This window comes from Drosophila ananassae, chromosome 3L (assembly GCF_017639315.1).
Source record: "Drosophila ananassae strain 14024-0371.13 chromosome 3L, ASM1763931v2, whole genome shotgun sequence".
NCBI lineage: Eukaryota > Metazoa > Arthropoda > Insecta > Diptera > Drosophilidae > Drosophila > Drosophila ananassae.
Window position 1 is genome coordinate 13,205,578 of NC_057929.1, and position 20,031 is coordinate 13,225,608.

The 20,031-nt window shown below is 43.8% G+C and overlaps 6 protein-coding genes across 8 annotated transcripts in view; 4 read left to right on the forward strand and 2 right to left on the reverse strand.

The window, feature by feature from the left end:
* LOC6496235 (neogenin) overlaps nucleotides 1-10,664 on the forward strand; it is a 32,821-nt gene extending 22,157 nt beyond the window's left edge. The window contains exons 2-10 of one of the 3 annotated variants that reach the window (XM_001960474.4): nucleotides 3,660-4,877; nucleotides 5,498-6,155; nucleotides 6,395-6,677; nucleotides 6,738-6,947; nucleotides 7,004-8,334; nucleotides 8,404-8,651; nucleotides 8,711-8,891; nucleotides 9,605-9,738; nucleotides 9,803-10,664. In XM_001960474.4, coding sequence (XP_001960510.1) covers nucleotides 3,660-4,877; nucleotides 5,498-6,155; nucleotides 6,395-6,677; nucleotides 6,738-6,947; nucleotides 7,004-8,334; nucleotides 8,404-8,651; nucleotides 8,711-8,891; nucleotides 9,605-9,738; nucleotides 9,803-10,032 — 4,493 coding nt within the window. In that variant the 3' untranslated portion in view covers nucleotides 10,033-10,664. The remainder of the gene's footprint in view (nucleotides 1-3,659; nucleotides 4,878-5,497; nucleotides 6,156-6,394; nucleotides 6,678-6,737; nucleotides 6,948-7,003; nucleotides 8,335-8,403; nucleotides 8,652-8,710; nucleotides 8,892-9,604; nucleotides 9,739-9,802) is intronic. The other 2 variants (XM_014908209.3, XM_014908210.3) reach the window with 2 other exon arrangements.
* LOC26514155 lies at nucleotides 8,921-9,548 on the forward strand. The gene has a single exon (XM_014908497.3). The coding sequence runs from the start codon at nucleotides 9,071-9,073 to the stop codon at nucleotides 9,485-9,487; it is 417 nt and encodes a 138-aa protein (XP_014763983.1). The 5' UTR covers nucleotides 8,921-9,070; the 3' UTR covers nucleotides 9,488-9,548.
* Nucleotides 10,665-11,854: 1,190 nt separating the features above from the next.
* On the reverse strand, nucleotides 11,855-13,778 carry LOC6494335. The gene is made up of 4 exons (XM_001960475.4): nucleotides 13,399-13,778; nucleotides 13,173-13,340; nucleotides 13,054-13,120; nucleotides 11,855-12,735 (listed from the first exon to the last, which is right to left on the reverse strand). Exons 1-4 carry the CDS (start codon nucleotides 13,630-13,632, stop codon nucleotides 12,650-12,652), a joined length of 555 nt encoding a protein of 184 aa, XP_001960511.2. The 5' UTR covers nucleotides 13,633-13,778; the 3' UTR covers nucleotides 11,855-12,649.
* A 547-nt stretch (nucleotides 13,779-14,325) lies between these two features.
* On the forward strand, nucleotides 14,326-17,321 carry LOC6496236 (probable cytochrome P450 301a1, mitochondrial). Its single transcript, XM_001960476.4, has 7 exons — nucleotides 14,326-14,825; nucleotides 15,442-15,592; nucleotides 15,781-15,893; nucleotides 15,954-16,147; nucleotides 16,204-16,405; nucleotides 16,462-16,627; nucleotides 16,687-17,321. Exons 1-7 carry the CDS (start codon nucleotides 14,530-14,532, stop codon nucleotides 17,254-17,256), a joined length of 1,692 nt encoding a protein of 563 aa, XP_001960512.1. The 5' UTR covers nucleotides 14,326-14,529; the 3' UTR covers nucleotides 17,257-17,321.
* LOC6494334 (adenylate kinase isoenzyme 6 homolog) lies at nucleotides 17,288-18,201 on the reverse strand. Its single transcript, XM_001960477.4, has 3 exons — nucleotides 17,991-18,201; nucleotides 17,781-17,932; nucleotides 17,288-17,723 (listed from the first exon to the last, which is right to left on the reverse strand). The coding sequence occupies exons 1-3, from the start codon at nucleotides 18,043-18,045 to the stop codon at nucleotides 17,394-17,396; spliced, it is 537 nt and encodes a 178-aa protein (XP_001960513.2). The 5' UTR covers nucleotides 18,046-18,201; the 3' UTR covers nucleotides 17,288-17,393.
* A 267-nt stretch (nucleotides 18,202-18,468) lies between these two features.
* LOC6496237 (protein stand still) lies at nucleotides 18,469-19,986 on the forward strand. The gene is made up of 4 exons (XM_001960478.4): nucleotides 18,469-18,828; nucleotides 18,885-19,163; nucleotides 19,338-19,403; nucleotides 19,472-19,986. The coding sequence occupies exons 1-4, from the start codon at nucleotides 18,613-18,615 to the stop codon at nucleotides 19,880-19,882; spliced, it is 972 nt and encodes a 323-aa protein (XP_001960514.1). The 5' UTR covers nucleotides 18,469-18,612; the 3' UTR covers nucleotides 19,883-19,986.
* Nucleotides 19,987-20,031: the final 45 nt, after the last annotated feature.

Here is a 20,031-nt window from a genome sequence, read left to right on the forward strand (position 1 = left end):
AATTTGCATTTGGCGACTGGGATTTTGGAGAAGGAGAAACTGTCGCTGATGCTCTGGCTCCTTTGGGCATTTATCGTCTGTAAATGAAAAATCGTAAAATATGCAAATTCATTGGAATATCATAAATATTCATGTACCAAGAGGCCAAATGGACTCTAGCTGGCAGTGGACTAGGCTGAGTTGAGTCTCTCCCTCCCATCTCCATAGTATTTGGATCACTTTTGACTATTCAAAAAAAGAAAAATATGATTTTTTTTTTAGAGTTAATCTTATGTAAATGCCGGCTGCGTGACTCGACGATGTCCGCTACAACAATTAAAGTCAATTAAGCCATTTTTCCCCCATTTCTCCGGCAGATGGAGAGTTTCAATTTTTAAAGTGGAATTTCTAGGAAAACGAACGCACAAATCTGACTAAATTATAATTGTTTAATTTGATTCAATGAACGCATCATGTGTAATTACGGAAATGGCAAACTCAATTGAAAAACAAAATATGTACAGAATGAATGCTCAATTAAAGCAAATAAAAAACACGCTCTACCCCTCTAATGGAGTTTAAAGGCAGTGTTTTTTGTTAATTTTTAACCTCCAACAGACTGGAAACTGGGAGGCTTGGAAGGGGACAGTCTGTACAAAATATAAATAATGGAAAAAAAGGGGTTTTCTGATTGTTTCAGTAGCCTTTTTTTGAAATATCTCACAAAGAAATCATACAAAGGGGCTAGATCTGCAAGCTATGCTCTTAAAGGGTTCACTGTACCCAGTCAGGACACATTATTATGCACCAAGGACTATGGAGGACTATGCATTTGCATAAAAGTTGCCTGCAATTCCACAACTGCCATTAAACTTTGTTCGAGTCGGGGGTCTAGAAGTGCCCTTCACCTTTGGTTGCATTTTTATGACAGAACCGAACCACTCCCGCAAACCGAAATTAATTGATTTTTTATGAAAGCCAGTGCCAGAAAAATGAGAATTCATTTCACTTTGCAATTATACTGTTTTAATGAAATGCCACTTCAAATCGAGTCTTTAATGCATAATTGGTTTATTCTATTAATTATTCATTATGTGTGTGTGATCAAAAAAAAGAGTGTGCGTGGGTGTGGAATGTGCCCCAGCCAGCTCCACCCCCACTATCATTTATTAAAACCATTCGGATAGATAACAAGGAGAAGTCAGCCGGGCACTAAAAACTGAAAATGAAAAAGGGAAATAAAATCAATTGACACAATTTTTTTGGGAGCAGCAACAGCAGCGCGATAACCTCATTGGAATGGCTCGAGTCTTTCCCTTTTCGGACTTTCCAAACTGCAGACATCTCGGTGGTATTTTGTATCTGTATCTCTTGCCCGCCCTTTCTCTATTTATCTGCACCTAGCTCCCAGCCCGATGAGGCTGCCAAAGAAGCGAACAATAAAAATCAATTCGAGCAATAAAGTTTTTAATTGGATTCAGCTCCCTGCTGCTGCTGCTGGCTCGCTGAAGCCAAAGCTAAAGCCATAAAAATTGAATTGTTGCGAGATGTCTCCATTTGATTTAGACCCGAAATGCCAGCAAGTTTAATGATCATACCATTTTTTATCTCAATAATTATTTAATATGCACCGAAAATCATCTCTCAACCCCCGATACAAAATATTAAACCAACTGCAATGCGGGTTCTGTCAGATATCGAAGTGAGAGTGAAAGGGTTGGAAGTTGAAAAGTGCAGGTAGCTATTGAACTGCAGCTGCCATTTAATCCGAATTCGGATTGAAATTCAAGATTTCTTTGGCTTTGTTTGTTTCTACCTTTAAAAGTGCAAATGACAGCTGACAGTTTGAAGAGGGGTTTCGAGACAGTATTATTATACAGATCAATTACTGGCCCATTTCCCTTTGCCTGGATGGGCCAGCATGTCTGTCTTAACAGCTCCTAAAAGCCGGCTATAAAACTCTGCCATTTCATCAAGTCTAATGCAAAGAAAGAGTTGAGTTCAGAGTTTCTGCTCCATCAGACCAAGACCCCCAAAAGCAATAACCATAAAAGCCACACGTCGGGACTCAAATGCTCGAATAAAAATTGAAATACAACGCACACACACTTTTCTTATCCATTTTTTTTTCGCTCCAAGCCAGAAGATTCAAGAGCAGCTAAGTAGTTTACTTACAACTAGCTCCAGGCCCTAATAGAGTAGATGCACAGCAAACAAATCGTTTGAAAATATGGTAATGCATTGGAGAGATCCTGGAAAAGCCCGGTAATCCATTTATTTCAGTGGAGTTTCAGCTGTCGGGCAGTTAATATACTGGCCTAACATAACACCAACCCTTTTTCCATCTCAAAAGCGCAACACGGCTGGCATAACTTTGGTTAAAACTTGGCAGGAGTGAGCTGGCTGGATGACTGGCTGGATGGCTGGCTGGATGGCTGGCTGGATGGCTGGCTGGCGTGAAGCGAGACGGAGGCGCAAACAAAACGAATAAATTGCAGGCATACTTCTTCAGAGTTTCGGGTTTGAGTTTGAGTTTCAGTTAACTGGGGAACGGGCCATGGGTTCACGTGCGGTCACAATATGCACAAAATGCATTGGGTCCGGTTCGGATTGGCTGGCATGGACTGGCATGGCCTGGCTTGGCCTGGCTTGGTCAACTTGAAAATGGAAATGAGATCCGTAAAGGTAGTAGCTAGCATTGCAGGTGCACTCTGAATCCTGACCAATGGGATGTAATTCATAATGCCCAAGTCATTTGCACAGCTGGATAAATCTCTTGTAAATTAAGTCATCATTCCAAACATTATGCCTCCGCCGGAATCCATTTAACCCTTTTTCTCAACGTTTTGCCTTCAGGGACTCGTTGTCTAATTAAGGCTGCTTTAGTCTTTATTTATAATTTATGTGGAACAGTGATGAGCAGCCAGAAGTAGTAATATTCCTCTCAAGAAATCATAAAGATATAATCTTTAACTTTTGAGGCTAGAAGTAGAAGTCTCATGTCCCAGTATCCTTCTAGCCAATCCTTTAAGCCTCACAGCCAACGAGCTCCTTGCAATACTCAATTTTTCTTTCTGGCATGTTGGGTTATTCATTGGCAGGCATTGGCAGAGACTAACCCTTTGCCGCCGCTCATCCGTCCATCATGCGTCTCATCTCCATCGACTGGCATTCCTGCCACACACCCCCTCCGAGCCGGGTCCAAAGTGGAAATGCAAATATTTGCGTGCCTCCAGCGACCCCTCTTGGCTTTTGTGACCCCCCTCATCCGCCCCAGCTTCCGACTCAGCTTCAGCTGCATACCTTCCACGAGTGCCACGAGGAGCGAGTGCCAGCCAGTCGGCCTTTGTAGCTTCAATTATTCAGGCATGTTTACAAGTTGACAGATTGCAGAGGCTGCCGGTGCTCGAGTGGAGGCACACGCCGGAAAACTTGGGGGCGGCTTGAGCTGGAGCTGGAGCAGGAGCAGGAGTTCGAGTCAGGGCCAAGACCCCATGTGAATGGGGGATCTACCCCAATGCAGTTGAAGAAAAAAAAGGCTAAAAGAGTTGACTTTTTCTTAAACAATAGGAATAGAAAGAGGAAAAGGGCCTAACCTCGAGTATCGGTCCTCCCGTTATTGAAAATTATGTCTCCCAGTGTAATAATTTCATCCCTTTTTTCCTTATTTTTCTCCACAGCTCTCTCGTTCACCTTGGAGCCGCAGGATGCCGTGGTGCCCGAGGGCCACTCTGTGTTGCTCCAGTGCTCCGGCAACGCCCAGCTTGCCACGGGCCGTGGGGCAAAGGGCAAGCTCTCCGCCGGCGCCCCGCCCACCCCGGTGAACATCCGGTGGCGGGGACCCGATGGCCAGGACCTGGTCATTGTGGGTGATACATTCCGAACGCAGCTGAAGAACGGATCCCTGTACATCAGCTCCGTTGAGGAGAACCGAGGTCTGACCGGAGCCTACCAGTGCCTGCTGAGTGCCGACGGCGTGGGCAGCATCCTCAGTCGGCCGGCTATAGTGGCCATTGCCCGTCAGCCGGATCTGAACCAGGACTTTCTGGAGACCTACCTCCTGCCCGGCCAGACGGCCTACTTCCGATGCATGGTGGGCGTGGCCAATTGGCAGGAGGGAGTGAAGCACTCGGTGCAGTGGTTCAAGGACGATCTGCCCCTTAACCTGGACAAGATTCGGATGGTGGTGCTGCCCAACGGGGCGCTGGAGATCGACGAGGTGGGTCCCTCGGATCGCGGCTCCTACCAGTGCAACGTCACCTCCGGCAGCCTCTCCCGGCTGAGCAGCAAAACCAATCTGAACATCAAGAAGCTCACGGATCCGGGTGTGGAGAACGCAGTGGCCCCATCGTTCCTGGTCGGACCCTCGCCCAAGACAGTCCGCGAGGGCGACACCGTCACCCTGGACTGTGTGGCCAATGGAGTGCCCAAGCCGCAGATCAAGTGGCTTCGCAACGGCATGGAATTGGACTTCAACGATCTGGACTCTCGCTTCTCCATCGTCGGCACTGGCTCCCTTCAAATCTCCAGTGCCGAGGACATCGATTCCGGCAACTATCAGTGCCGGGCCAGCAACACTGTGGACTCCCTGGATGCCCAGGCCACGGTGCAGGTCCAAGAGCCGCCCAAGTTCATCAAGGCGCCCAAGGACACCACTGCCCACGAGAAGGACGAGCTGGAGCTGAAGTGCGACATCTGGGGCAAGCCGAAGCCCACCATCAAGTGGCTGAAGAACGGGGATCTGATAACGCCCAACGACTACATGCAACTGGTCGGAGGACACAATCTCCGGATCCTGGGACTCCTCAACTCCGACGCCGGGATGTTCCAGTGCGTGGGCACGAATGCGGCGGGAAGTGTCCAGGCTGCTGCTCGACTGCGGGTGGTGCCCCAAGGAGGTAAGCGAAAGAAACAGATTCCCCAGTAGCCAATAGCTCGGTGTCCAGTATTCGTCCTGCTTCAGAACCGATTGGTGCCACTCTCGATGGCCTGTAAAATAACCAAAATAACAAAATTAAATGCGAAAACTCCCCCAGAACCCCATGATCGTCCTTTTTTGGTTTCATTCATCCTGCTTTTTGTAAAATAATTTCGTACTTGTGTCTACTTATGTGTGTGTATTGTTTGTGTAAATAAAAAATTAATTAATCAACTTAATTTTAATGGAAACTAATGGAATCTCTTTTGTCTAAACCACAAATCGCCATAATCCCTCAGTTTCAAGAGACTTAATTGGATCATAATTAACAATTAATCGATTATTCATGAAATGCTTCAATAAATCAGCCACCAAAGAGGTTTCAATTAGTTATTATTATTAATTATCGAACTACATACAATGACTTATGCACATGGATTAATTTCGTATATAATTTATTAACTTATTGTTTCTTTTGTTTGTTCTTTTATTTCCTTTATCCTTGCCTCATGTCTCCATTCATCCACACCCAAAAACCAACACCCCAAAAACACCACCACCCACCCACACTCATCCACCTACATAATCCCACTCCCAAAGTGAAAATCAAAAAACGCAAATCCCAAGGCCAGTCCACCAAATCCCTCCAGACCTTTGACAATCCGACACCGAAGCGACACCGAAAACCGAACAACAAGTCCGGGGAGCAGCTGCGCACCAAGTCCGGTGCCAGTTTCCTCGACGACCTTGAGGTCGAGGACGATGACTCCAGTACGATACGACTAAAGATACCCCTCGAACACCCTCTAAACGACCGTATGTTCGACATGCTGAACGAGGCGAGTGCCCTGCGGAAGGGATTGGACAGCTCCAAGAGCTACGAGGACGAGGACGACGACAACGACTATGACGATGACGATCCGGCGGCCAAGGAGGCGTTCCTGGCCGCCTACAAACAGGGCGAGGACCCACAGAAAATACTGGACTCCTGGCAGGAGAGCAGCAACAAGAAATCCCATCAACAAAAACAATCCCCTGCTTTCCCAGATTCCCCCGAACAGGCTCCCGGTGTACAGAATCCCTCGGCCGCTAAACCCCTCGGCACTGGACTCCTCGCCCGTCTGCCCAGCCAACCGCGTGACTTGGTGGCCCAGATAGTGAAGCCACGATTCGTGACCCTCAGCTGGGTGGAGCCGCTCCAGAATGCCGGTGAAGTCGTCTACTACACTGTCTTCTACAAGATGAACCACAGCGAGCGGTGAGTGTTGTTCCGTATAATTGATATCCGCTTCACTAGCCATCAATTGCTGAAAGGGGTTGCAACCCAATCCCATTTGCATAGTTGGCTGTCAGCCATCATCTGATGGCTTCATTTCCTCAACCTCAACCAAGCGGAAATGATTTGGCTTTCAGTTTAATCCGTTTGATGGCCTGTCTGGCTGTCGTCCGGCAATTTTCTGATTTCCTGACTCTATTAACTAATTCTCCACATTTCAGAGAACAAAAAATGGTCACCAAATCGCATGATGATCTCCAGGTGAACATTCAGTCCCTATTGCCGGGTCGCACCTACCAATTCCGCGTGGTGGCCAATACAAACTTTGGCAACGGTGAGTCCTCCGCTCCTCTGGAGGTCAACACCCAGCCGGAGGTGAACATTGCCGGGCCACCGCGTAACTTTGAGGGCTTTGCCCGCAGCCATCAGGAGATCTATGTGAGGTGGGAAGAGCCGGCAGTGACCAATGGAGAGATACTCAAGTATCGCGTCTACTACTCGGAGGTAGGATAGGGATAACTTTCTTTGAGAAGAATTATAACTAATCCATTTGGTCCATTCCAGAACGACAGTGGTGCTGATTTGTATCACGACACCACCACCTTAGATGCTGTACTGTCAGAGCTGCGTCCTCATACGGATTATGTGATTACCGTAGCGCCTTTTAATAGAAATGGAATGGGGGATCCCTCCTCAGAGATTCGAGTGAAAACTTTCTCCTCCACGCCCTCGGAACCCCCTAACAATGTCAGTCTGGAAGTGACCAGCTCCACCGTAAGTACACCTTGAAATCATTAAACAAAAACAGAAACTAATGGAACTCTCTTTAGTCCATTACGGTTCACTGGGAGCCACCGGCAGAGGAGGATCGCAATGGACAAATAACAGGCTACAAGATCCGCTATCGCAAGTTCAAGGATGCCCCGCAGGCCAAGAGCACGCCCGCCAATATTCGTTACTTCGAGCTCAGCAATCTGGATCGCAGCTCGGAGTACCAAGTGAAGATTGCCGCCATGACAGTGAATGGTTCTGGGCCATTTACGGAATGGTATCGCGTCAATACGCTGGAGAACGATCTGGATGAGACGCAGGTGCCGGGGAAACCCATTTGGATTAAGATCCATCCCGGCGCCGACAACATACAACTGCACTGGGGTCCCCCCCAGCAGCCGGAGATCAAGATTCGCAACTACGTGCTGGGCTGGGGCCGTGGCATTCCCGATGAGAACGCCATCGAGCTGAAGGAGACGGAACGTTACCACGTGCTCAAGAACCTGGAGTCCAATACGGAATATGTGGTGTCGTTGCGGGCGAGGAATATCAAAGGCGATGGCCAGCCCATCTACGACAATATTAAGACGCGCGACGAGGAGCCGGTGGATGCGCCCACTCCTCTGGAGGTGCCAGTGGGCCTGAGAGCCATCACCATGTCCAGCTCCTCCATTGTGGTCTACTGGATCGACACAATGCTGAACAAGAACCAGCATGTCACGGACAATCGGCACTACACGGTTCAGTATTGCATCACGGGATCGAATCGGTATCGCTACCATAACACCACGGATCTCAACTGCATGATTAATGACCTGCGTCCAAACACCCAGTACGAATTCGCCGTCAAAGTGGTCAAGGGTCGCCGGGAATCCCCCTATTCCATGTCGGTGCTTAACAGCACCTACCAGAATGTTCCGGTTACTCCACCTCGTGAACTCACTGTACGCATGGATGAACTGAATCCACCCACCGTCATAATCCAGTGGCTTCCACCGAAGCATACTGTGGGTCAGATCACCGGTTACAACATCTACTACACCACGGATACCACCAAGCGTGATCGCGACTGGTCCATCGAGGCCTTTGCCGGCGAGGAGACAATGCTGATGCTGCCGAATCTGAAACCCTACACCACCTACTACTTTAAGGTTCAGGCCCGCACCACCAAGGGCAGCAATAATGCTCCATTCTCGGCCCTGGTATCCTACACGACCAGTGCGGCAGTAATTATGCAGGAGGCAGACACCATAGCCAAGGGAATCGACAACGAGAAGCTTCTCTACATCATCATTGGGGCTACGGCGGTGGTGCTAGTGGTGGCTCTTCTGGGCATTCTATTGCTGTGTCGCCGCAAGCCCCAATCCTCACCAGAACACACCAAAAAGAGGTGGGTTTTTTCTTTTAATTCTTTGATTTAAACCTGACTAACTATAATTTGTTGTCTTTTCTTGTCCAGTTACCAAAAGAACAATGTGGGAGTGCCGAAGCCACCAGATCTATGGATACACCATGACCAAATGGAGCTGAAGAACATAGACAAGGGTCTGCACACAGTGACGCCTGTTTGCAGCGATGGAGCATCCAGTAGTGGTGCCCTGACTCTGCCCCGATCAGTGGTGCACAGTGAATACGAGGTGGAAACCCCAGTGCCACCTCATGTGACCAACTCCCTCGACAAGCGCTCCTATGTTCCAGGATATATGAGTAAGTCTTCCCGACCATTCTGCTCCAAAGAGTCTGCTAATTATTGAATCCTCCACTAGCCACTTCAATGAACTCTACAATGGAGCGTCCACAGTATCCGCGTACTCAGTACAGTCATCAGAATAGATCTCACATGACCATGGAAACGGGTCTCTCCCAGCAGAGTCTCAGCCAGCCGCAAAACAACTCCATGGCCCAGACGCCGGAGCATCCGTACGGCGGTTATGATGCCAACTTTTGGTAAGCAGGCGGTGGAATTTTTTGATTCCTGGATAGCATTTCTTGATATGTATGCTTCGCTTTCGGTGCCAGAAATTCTAACAAAATTGTCACAAAAATTCCCCTAGTTTTTACTTTTGTCCATTTTGGCAAGCCATTTTCGCTGCAAACAAGACCCAGAGACAAGACAAGACAAGAGAATGTGCTCGAGAACGCGATGGGGGCGGATCGATCCGAGCATTCAGGTGAATCTGGTGCACGGCCCTACCAGCCGGGTGATCCAGTTGAATCGTAGGACTCTGCCGCGGCGAGTCGAACAGCAGTTGCTGCTCATGGCGTCGCCGTCGCCGTTTCTCAATTTCATGAACAAATTTCGGCTGGATGAGATCCTAATTAATCATCAGTATAAGGGCGTCTATAGCATGCGCACCGCTGCCACCATCACCGAGTTAGCTACATACACGTGGAACGTAATGTCCGTATCCGATCGCCAGCCGTACATCCGGCTGGCCCGGAAGGCGCAGCAGATTCAGCAGGCGCGGAAGCTGCACTTTCTGGGCAACAGCAATCGGCCGTTGACCAAAAGAATTCCCCACTGTCCCACTGTTGTTGTCTGAAGCAGTCTTAGCCCCCCCATCTTTGGAACTTGTTTACGAGCATTTGGAAGAACTCTTTTTAGTTAATAAATATTTCATATTTCATTTGATTCATGTTTTATTGTACTATTTTTGTAGCAATGCGAGCAATGGAGCACCTGGCAATGGTTGTGTGTCCACCATTGAGAGTGCCAAGCGCGGGCATCCTCTGAAGAGTTTCAGTGTCCCGGGACCACCGCCGACGGGAGGAGCAGCGCCCCTCAATAAGCACAGTGAGTTGTCTTGGATATCATTATATTATGTGGTTTATTAATTGAATTTCTTTTTGGAAAAAAGCTCCCGCTGTCACAATACGTCCACAAAACCAATCGCCCTATAAGAAGCCATCCTTCTCGGCTGCCACACCCAATCGACTGCAGGGCGGCGGGTCCATAGCCCACTCCACCGATGAGATCCAAAGACTGGCCCCAAGTACATCCACCGAGGAGCTGAACCAGGAAATGGCCAATCTGGAGGGACTGATGAAGGATCTGAGCGCCATCACGGCCAATGAGTTTGAATGTTAACAACGTTTTTGGAAGGCTGAGAGAATTAGTCGTGAAAACAATGGATGTTACTTGTTTTTTAGTTTCTTGTTTAATTAATGATTTAACTCGAATTTGTGAAATGTCGAATCGGAGCGACTGGAATCGAGTATATCCGAGTATGTCCCCTCATTGTCCGTCAAATCGGATATAGTTTTAGTTAATCAAATGTGCGATATATTATTGAAACGAAAACGAAAGTGAAAATGATAATGAAGAGATCTGTAAATAGGAACGACGCCGCCATATAAACTTTTAAGCGTAGATACACACATTAATACCTATAGGAATAGCACCTAAGCATTAGTTAATTATCATCTAAGGAGAGTGTAAAAAATCAAAGGACAGAGGTCGACGAGAGAAGCGTTTAATGTGCATGATCTGTCCTTGGTCTGTCATACAACATTTCATATTTATCGCATTGCATCTGCATCTGCATCATCTTAATTTTATCCGCTTGCTAAATCGGATAGTCTAAGTCTCCAAACATACATATGCCATTCTATATAATGCATACAGCATCTAAGCTAAGTTTCATACTAGTAATGACCCTATGAACGTAACTTTTACGCTATTATAATCCTTACCAAACAATCAAAACAATTCGCTCTAGACTTGCATCTTAAAGTGTTCTGAATTTTCATTCATTTGTTTATTCTTAATTTTAATACATTACTTTATCGATACGTAGGCAAGTGTTTGAAGTGTGCCATGATTGTCGCCAATACCCCATCAAAAAACTACTTAAGCTATAAAGTCAAGTTCTAAACTAAGCCAGCAAAGCATTTACAATTTAAAGTATAAATTAAACACAATGTGGTGTAACGTGATGTATTAGTGCGCCATAAATAAAAAAACTGAGAACTTTTTTAAAAGATTTTGATGTGTTCAAAATGTTACTTGTCAAGAAAGTTTACTATTTTCATTTGTTTTTCCATTAAGAAACTTTATTCGACTGTATTGCTTTGCACAATAATCTCATTCAACGCAGCAACAACATTATTGAGTAATATTAATTAAAACCAATTCTTAAATCAAATGCACAAGGAAAACGTTTGAAAATGTGAAATTTTTAATGTATTGAACGTAAACTTTGTAATCAAAAGAGAAAATTGCTAAATATATGAAGAATATGTGGAAAAAATGTGTCGCTTTTTGGGTTGAAATTATGGGAAACGCAATTACGGGAGAGAAAGATTCCTTTGGAAATCATCCTTAGGAACAAGAGAGTGGCCGTGAAAAGCACCTGCACCTGTTCACCTGTCCAACACCTGTTCATGGCCATTTCTAAATCAACAATGAGCCAAAATTTAAATTTCGGTTATCTTACATAAATTATTACCCACAATTATATATGGAGGTAATGATAATTTCTTTGGCCATTAATGGAAAAATAAAAAATAACATTTTTACAACACAAACTATTGATTTTTGGAGTTTGGAATCAGTCTTTAATCGTAAGTTGGAAAAAAATTATTATAGAGAGAGGGAATTAGCCATAACTATGCTAATTCTTGGCCGATCGGCGTAAAGGATACCTTCCCGATCTTAGATTTTTATGTATTATAATTTTTAATAAAAATCTGGCTGTCCAAAAATTTGACCCATTTTCTCAAATTTTCAAAGGGGTTTCAAATTTTAAAATTTTTTGGCAAAAATCGACCAAAAATTTTATATTCCAATTTCTTCTATATTTTAATGCAGATCGACGGAGACTAGATCTCTGATTCATAAATGGCATACCGTTTCAAAATCGGTTGTCAAATGGCTGAAATATTGGCTTAAAACCGTCAAGAAAGTTACCTTCTGGCCAAAAGTCTCCCTCCTCCAGCCAATGCCAATTTGTACGCTTTTTCGAAGACATTTTTGTTCATAACTTTGCCAATATTTGTCCCATTGTAAAATGTTATACCTTCCCGATCTTAGAACTTCGAGTAGTATCATTCTCAATTAAAACCTGGACAACTAAAATCTAACCCCATTTTCGTAAATTTTCAAAGGGGTCACATCATGATTTTTGACAAAAAATAGACCCAAAATTGAACATTTCAATTTTTAGAATATTTTGATGCAGAACGAGAGCATTTGATGCCCTGATTTAGAAATGGTATTCATTTTTCATATGCGATGTAAAATAGTTGAAATATGCGCTAAAAAGTGACTTATTTTGGCCCTTAACCTCAAATTTGGTCAATGAGGGTTTCTGCCCCGACTTTCTTCAGAAAAATAGCCATAACTTGGGTAATATCTATCCGATCGATGAATGTTATACTTTCTCAGTTTTATAATATCGAGTACTTATCGAGTACTTAACAAAATCAGGTTATCCAAAATTTGGCAACATTTTCTCAAATTTTCAAAGGGATAACATCATGATTTAGGACAAAAAAGGGTTCAAAATTTTGCTTCTCGATATTTACAATATTTATTTACAGATTGAAGGAAATTGAAGCCATGATTCCTAAATGGTTTTCCTTTTTGGTTTTAAAATCGGTCTCAGTTTGGCCGAAATATTGGAAAAAAAGTGTCTTAAAAGTTGAAAAATTTTGAGGAATATGTGGAATAGTTTATTAAACGAAGTTTTTGGGATTAAATTCATTTATAATTCATCTCTAACAAAGAAAACCGTCACTTGGACGCGCCAAACTTTGTAGGTAGCGAACCTCAATTGGATTTTATAGTCGCTGTTAAGAGGAGCCCCGTAAATACTCGTGATACTCCAATGAGTTCTGTTTTAAAACTGTTTTTATTTCTTACAATTCTCTTACAAGAAACATACATGAAAATCTTAAATCTATTTAAAACTACTTATCAACGGACTGCTCGCTGACCTGCTATGTGGCCCTTTCTTAAGTGCTTCAAGTGCACCACATATGGTAAATATTCGGTTCGACTGCAGGAGATCGTCTTTCAAACCATGCTGTTAATCTCTTATTCACATGGGTCCGATCTCCTACATTCTATGTTTGGAATTCTTATCGTGTTCAATGCTTGAACAGTCGCCCTGTGGAAGCGGAAGTTTTTTGAGGAAATCATCCGTAAACTCCAAATTATCTAAAATGATGTCATGCTAAGAAAATAAATTATTTAGTCGTAATAATCTTACATAGAAATATACCCACATCATAGGGACAGGTGTGGTTAAGGTTCGATTTGGTCATGATGGCGCCAATGACCAGGCTCTCGAACGACAACTTATTCACATTTTTCATCAGTTGACAAAAATCGGTGCTTATATTGTAGATAAATGGCTGGTAGCCATTATAACGACGATAAATACTCCAGTTTATCTAGAAAATACACTTAATATATTGAAAATATATTTGCTTTTAATTAAAATTCACTTACCCACGCATTATCAATTGGAACTTGAAGCAATTTTAAGTAAAAATACGCACCAACTCTTCCTCGGCCTAGCAAGTTCAGTTTGCACTTTTCAAAAATACAATAGGATTCATTATAGTTTAAACACTGAATGTTGGTAAACCTGGACTTTGATTTTCGTCCTTCGGTGCTAGGATTTAGGCAGAGGAATGTGGCTAGGGCCAAGAGTAGCAGCCGAACACCAGTTATGGGATTCATGTCCGATTTACAAATGAAACAAAATCTATATATCCGGCTATTTAATATAAATTATTATCCATAATTACCCAGTGGGGGTAATGATTATTTTTCCATTAACGAGCAAACATTTTCAATCATAACTTTTTTTAATTTTGATAATTTTTTGTTCATTGAAGTGTTACTATATTTTCAAACTATGATCTATAATTGTTGATTTTATATAATTTTGGTAAGATATTTATTTCTTAAAAAACTGCAGTTTCATTGCTGTTTATATGAAGACTACTTTTGGGCTGAAATTTCAGACAAAGTAGGTTTAAGTAAGCTTTAAATTGAATTAAAATTGAATTAAGAAAATGGTATGAAAAAATAAACGGAATAAAATTTATTTAAGAACAAACTTTAATGTTCTTGTATTACTTTTTGAAAAATGAAACAGTTTTTCTTTTATATATTTAAAACAATTACAAAATATTTTTATTAATCTTAAGCCTAAGCTAAAAGAATTAAAATAAAATTATTTGTTTAAGCAGCTAAAAGTTAAAACATGTTTATAAGCATTTTAACCTAGTTAGCATTTAAAACTGGCAGCATAAATTCTTTACCAAAGAGCCAAGTGGTATCAAGTTCTCTTTGGATAGCCAGGTAAGAGAGTCAGGTGATCAAGATGCCCCAATCCGCTGGCTGGCTGGCTGGCTTGAATCATTGAGGCCCAAGCTGCCACCTGAGCGCATGCTCAGTTCGTGTCAGGCAGTTGATCGGTGTGGAGCCAGCTTTCTGTTCCCGCTTGAAGCCATTTCACAGTGCGTTTGTGTGTCAACGTCGACAGAAAACAATTGGAAATCGAGGCATAAAAATAGTGAAATCTGATTTGAATTTAAATCAGTTTTGACTTTTGTTTGACTTGCTAACACAATGAATAAGCTACCGCTGAGAGCTTGGCGTTCCACCACCTCGGAGCCGAGTCTGAGGAGATGTGTGTCAAAGATCGGCGGCGGATCAGCCTCCGCCACCAACTTGTTGCCACACGAAAAGCGACGCTTGGATACCCGCGAAAGCTCCACGGGCGTAGCCGCCTGCCCACATCTGGCGGAACAGGAGGATGCAGCCAATGCCTCCAGGATACATGCCACATCAGAGTGGCAGAATGCCCTGCCCTACAATCAGATACCAGGACCAAAGCCCATACCCATTTTGGGCAACACCTGGCGGTTAGTATTCGACAGAAAACGAAAGACTTAAGACACAAACTCGCTTTCACTCGCAACTTGCAATTCCAATGCATCCATAAAAGAGACCACAAAAACAAGACTCTCCATCTCACTTGACCCAATTAAGTCGATACCAGCTGGTTCCACACTTATTGAATTAGCCATGATGATGTTCACATTTGCCAGCACCTATTTGTTTAGGTTTTTTTGCAAAAAAAAAAACAAACCACACGCAATCATATTACTGACCATATCCAAACTAGTTATTTCCCCGGAGTATTTATATTTGTGCTAAACAAACATTTATCAGCGGATTTAAAGGCCTCTTGGGTTTGTTGGGATTCTTGTTAAATGTGCGTGTGGGATTCAAGATTCCAATTTACACCTGCATAATCACTAGCCCCTCTTGGCCGCCACTCGGAAGACATCGGACGGCACGTCATTTGGCTTTTTTTTAGCGTTCAATTAGCGTCGGATTCAAGGTCATCGTAATAACGTGTGAAATTTTGCTCACTAATGATTTTTTGCGCCTTTCTGGAGAAAAATAGTGAATGCATCTTTCATTGTCGTAGGTTTATCTATATATTTTTTTAACCTTGATTATTCCCACTCTTAGACTCATGCCAATAATTGGTCAATATACCATCTCGGATGTGGCAAACATATCATCGCTGCTGCATGAGCGATATGGGAGGATCGTGAGATTTGGAGGTCTAATTGGTCGCCCTGATCTCTTGTTCATCTACGACGCCGACGAAATTGAAAAGGTAAGCTTAAACAGCACACTTTAGCACAGAAATGGGAAAGGTTAATGGATAATGGACCGACGTCGTTGACTTTACGCTTGACCAGCGAACCACGAAGGCACCAAGCCATTACACTAATTTCTGCCACCGTACAAATTACCCACAATTGTCGGATATTAAGCGAAGCAATTTTTATGAATGCTTTTCAGTGCTACCGCAGCGAGGGGCCCACCCCGTTCCGGCCCTCGATGCCCAGCCTGGTCAAGTACAAGAGCGTGGTGCGCAAGGACTTCTTCGGGGAACTTGGCGGAGTGGTGGGCGTGTAAGTGGCATTGTTCTGTCCATCAGAATACTTAATTTTGCAATTTTTGTTAAACTACAGCCATGGTGAACCCTGGCGTCAGTTCCGCTCGCGTGTCCAAAAGCCGGTACTGCAGTTATCCACTATCCGGCGGTATTTGCAGCCCCTGGAGGTCATTACCGATGATTTCCTAGTCCGCTGCGAAAGTCTTTTGGATGAAAATGAAGAGCTGCCAGAGGATTTCGACAATGAGATTCATAAATGGTCCTTGGAATGTAAGTTGAATTTAAAAATAATTATAACTCAAGTCATTATTCACGTTTCTTTCAAGGCATTGGTCGTGTGGCTTTGGACACTCGTTTGGGCTGCCTGGAGTCCAACCTCACGCCGGATTCGGAGCCACAGCAAATCATTGATGCAGCCAAGTACGCCCTCCGCAATGTGGCCACCTTGGAGCTAAAGGCTCCCTATTGGCGCTACTTCCCAACTCCCCTGTGGACTCGTTACGTCAAGAACATGAACTTCTTTGTGGGGTAAGTAATTAATATGACATAAAATTAAAAAAATTTAAGAAAATATTTGTTTCCAGCGTTTGCATGAAGTATATACAAAGTGCCACCGAAAGACTCAAGACCCAAGATCCCAGTCTGCGTGCTGGAGAACCTTCTCTTGTCGAAAAGGTGATCATGTCGGAGAAGGACGAGAAAATAGCCACCATAATGGCTTTGGATTTGATTCTAGTCGGCATAGACACGGTGAGTGGTCTAATGATACTCAAAAATCGAAGTAATCCCTAAAATTTCATTACTTTCAGATATCCATGGCTGTCTGTTCCATGCTCTACCAACTGGCCACACGACCAGTGGAACAGCAAAAGGTCCACGAAGAGTTGAAGCGACTGCTGCCGGATCCCAACACACCTCTGACCATTCCGCTGCTTGATCAGATGCACCACCTGAAGGCCTTCATTAAGGAGGTATTCCGTATGTACAGCACCGTCATTGGAAACGGACGCACTCTGCAGGAGGACAGCGTGATTTGTGGCTACCAAGTACCCAAGGGGGTGCAGGCTGTCTTTCCCACCATCGTCACCGGCAACATGGAGGAGTATGTGACTGATGCGGCTACTTTCCGGCCAGAAAGATGGCTAAAGCCACAACACGGTGGTGTGCCCGGAAAACTGCATCCATTTGCTTCGCTGCCGTACGGATATGGAGCACGCATGTGTCTGGGTAGACGATTCGCCGACCTAGAGATGCAGATACTGCTAGCCAAGCTACTGCGCAACTACAAGCTCGAGTACAATCACAAGCCGTTGGACTATGCTGTTACCTTCATGTATGCGCCCGACGGCCCGCTTCGCTTTAAAATGACGAGAGTTTAGTTGTAGATTTACGATTTTTTAAACATTTAAGTTTTTCTGTAAATAATAGTTCATTTGCATACAAATGATGCGAAGTTTTTCTTGTTATTGCATAACTACTTAGGCTTTACTAAACTAACAAAGTTTTAGATTATTCGTCACTTCCTCTTCCACGTCCTGTACCAGTTCTTAACAGTCTTTAGGCTTTTGTCGGCATCCTGCCTAGTTTCCCCGCGAAGAACGAATACTTTGTCCTCTTTGTAGGAATCTTTGGCCTCTTCCAGAATGGTTCCAAAGATTTCGCATTCTATATTCGACGTGAGCTTCTTCTCGTTGTACTTTCGTTCTTTCAGGCGATCGTAGAGCGTGGTGTTGGGACAGGTGACCACGAAAACGGCTTGAAACCAGCGTTCGGGAAAGAAATCACAGCCATGATATTCCACAATGTTGCCGCCTTTGGCCATTATAGGTTCCAGGTGATCCATAAGCTAATTAGACAGAAAAAATGTTCTTAAAATAAGGGAGATAAAGAGAGATGAGACTACTTTATCTTCGTCCAAAATGGGACAGTCGTATTCGTCGTCATACTCCTCAATAAAATTATTATCCTTGGCAATTTTGGAGCAGTCCAGCCAGTCGAATTTTAGTTGAGCGGAAAGGCGTTCGCACAAATAAGATTTACCAGCTCCCGGAGTTCCTGAAAGTTAAATAATATTATTAAAAACTGCCCAAATGTAGAGAATGATGGCACCAACCTGTAATTAAAATATTTGGCTTGGCATCCTCAGAGCGTTCTGTCATCTTGCTCATTTGGTAGTAACAATAAAATATATATATCTATAAAATATTACAAGTTTTGTTGTAAATATTCTTTATTTTGATGTAAAATTCGTAGCACGTGAAATTGTTTATTTTCTGGATACGTTATCGTTATCGATGCTTCGAAACATTTTAGTTCTTGTTTCCAGACCTGCCAACTTATTTTCTAGTGTTGCGCATGAAGTGGCGCAAAAAGCTAAATTTATTTAAATTATTTAGCTATTTACTGTAAGTGGGTTGAAAATAAAATAGAAATTGTATCAAGTCTTCCATAACAATAAAAAATTCATTAATTTAACGCCTCAGACCATTAATAATTCATAGATATCGTTTCCTACGTATTTCCTACGTACATAGGTGGCCTTTTGTCTATCTACGTTTCGCCAAGAACCGTTGCTTTTCTCTGTTTTCTTTTCCTCCTTGCTTCGTCCTCTTTTGTAGGCAGAACTCCAGAATCTCAAAGCTGTATCTCATTCTTTCTTTTCCTTCCTTCTCTACTTGAAATATCCAACTCGGGGCAAAAATTTTTCCGATTCCGTCGGGAGTAAGTGGGGAAAAATGGAAGGGTCCGTGGACGGGTCAGAAATTGGAAAAGTGGAAATGAATGGAGGAACGGAAAAGCGTCAGCATGTTCCGTATATTCTGAACGGAGAACTCTATCGGATTGAGAATCAGGTTGGCGACAATGTCACCGTAAAGTGCTGCTACTGTCCGCCGGATCGGATTTATCGCGGCAGCGTGCGCTCCACCGGTAACTTTCACATGCACATCAAGGTAGGTATGGTGGAAGTTTGTAGATTTTTTTTGACAATTGAAATTCGTTGAAACAGCGTCGTCACAGTTCGCTTCTTGGAAAGTTGCATGAAATGAAGGTGGCCGCTTTGGAGGAGCGCCGTGATCGGATCATGAAGAATCGACGGTTTGGTAAGCCACGGAAGAAATCGCCACCGTGCCAGTCATCCGGGGACAGCCCGTCGGATCTAGTGGAGGGCAACAATGGAGCAGCAGGTGCTCCAACAGGCGCGGTGAGTGAGGAAACCCATGAGCTGAAAATCAAAACGGTGTTCCAGCGACACAAGCAAGAGCAGGAGGGAGCGGCCACAAGATCGGTGAGGGAAAAAGTGGGATAGCAATAATACCTGCATGAGATTACCGTTATGTATTTTTGTAAAAGTATCTACGCGACAAAAAAAAAAGTTCAATGAAAAAAAAATATTGAAAATAGCTTTTTAAGGATAAGATACAAGATATGTTTTATTAATAATTATTATTTTAAATTTTAGTCAAACGATTCAACTTCAGACACCAGCAGCAAGGCCAATACTTCAAGTATATATTTGCTCCAAAATGTAAGTATTATACAAGATTTCTTCTATATACCAAAATTTTAAAGGTTGTGTTTGATTACATTTCTCAGGTTGAAACAGTGACTACAACTTCGCCATCTACTCCCCATGTTGGGCTCTTGGGTCACGTGAAGCCCGAGAAGGCAAATAGTTCCTCGTTCCTGAGCAATCAGCCGGAGGCCATCGACTTGAGCCGGGCTCAGGCGCACCAGAATGGCGAAGTGGCCACCAGCTCGCTGAGCTTCACCCCGGGAGGGGCTTCCATTGACTACCCACGCTCCCAGGCCGTCGCCCAGTCGCTGTCCTTCACCCACTTTGTGGAAAACTCGCACCGCGATGTCCTGCAGCGTCTGGACCGTACCATGAGCGAAATAAGTCAGGAGCTGCGCAGCCGCAACCGCATCGAGCACAATCGCCTGCTGTTGGAGGCGGCCAAGTTCAAGTATCTGAACCCCAACTTCCAATTTGAACCAACCCTATAAGAGGGGATATTTGAATAATTTGAACTTTGATCCTACCTCAGAATACACAACCTAGATGTACTGCAGGATTAGTATTTTCTTACAAATAAAACTTAAAAACGAAATTATGAAGCTTTTTTTGAAAAACAAATATGTAAACGAACTTTGAA

Bases quoted from the DNA above. Each gene is read 5' to 3' on its own strand.
- LOC6494334 (XM_001960477.4), bottom strand. From the start codon at position 18,045: ATGAGCAAGATGACAGAACGCTCTGAGGATGCCAAGCCAAATATTTTA. The intron at 17,933-17,990 runs GTTGGTGCCATC...TTTAACTTTCAG, and splicing joins GCCAAATATTTTAATTACAG to GAACTCCGGGAGCTGGTAAA. The intron at 17,724-17,780 runs GTAGTCTCATCT...CTGTCTAATTAG, and splicing joins CCATTTTGGACGAAGATAAA to CTTATGGATCACCTGGAACC.
- LOC6496236 (XM_001960476.4), top strand. From the start codon at position 14,530: ATGAATAAGCTACCGCTGAGAGCTTGGCGTTCCACCACCTCGGAGCCG. The intron at 15,593-15,780 runs GTAAGCTTAAAC...AATGCTTTTCAG, and splicing joins ACGCCGACGAAATTGAAAAG to TGCTACCGCAGCGAGGGGCC. The intron at 15,894-15,953 runs GTAAGTGGCATT...GTTAAACTACAG, and splicing joins CTTGGCGGAGTGGTGGGCGT to CCATGGTGAACCCTGGCGTC.
- LOC26514155 (XM_014908497.3), top strand. From the start codon at position 9,071: ATGTGCTCGAGAACGCGATGGGGGCGGATCGATCCGAGCATTCAGGTG.
- LOC6496237 (XM_001960478.4), top strand. From the start codon at position 18,613: ATGGAAGGGTCCGTGGACGGGTCAGAAATTGGAAAAGTGGAAATGAAT. The intron at 19,164-19,337 runs GTGAGGGAAAAA...TTTAAATTTTAG, and splicing joins AGGGAGCGGCCACAAGATCG to TCAAACGATTCAACTTCAGA. The intron at 19,404-19,471 runs GTAAGTATTATA...TACATTTCTCAG, and splicing joins GTATATATTTGCTCCAAAAT to GTTGAAACAGTGACTACAAC.
- LOC6494335 (XM_001960475.4), bottom strand. From the start codon at position 13,632: ATGAATCCCATAACTGGTGTTCGGCTGCTACTCTTGGCCCTAGCCACA. The intron at 13,121-13,172 runs GTGGGTATATTT...TTATTTTCTTAG, and splicing joins ACCACACCTGTCCCTATGAT to CATGACATCATTTTAGATAA. The intron at 12,736-13,053 runs GCGACTGTTCAA...CTCCTCTTAACA, and splicing joins AAAACTTCCGCTTCCACAGG to GCGACTATAAAATCCAATTG.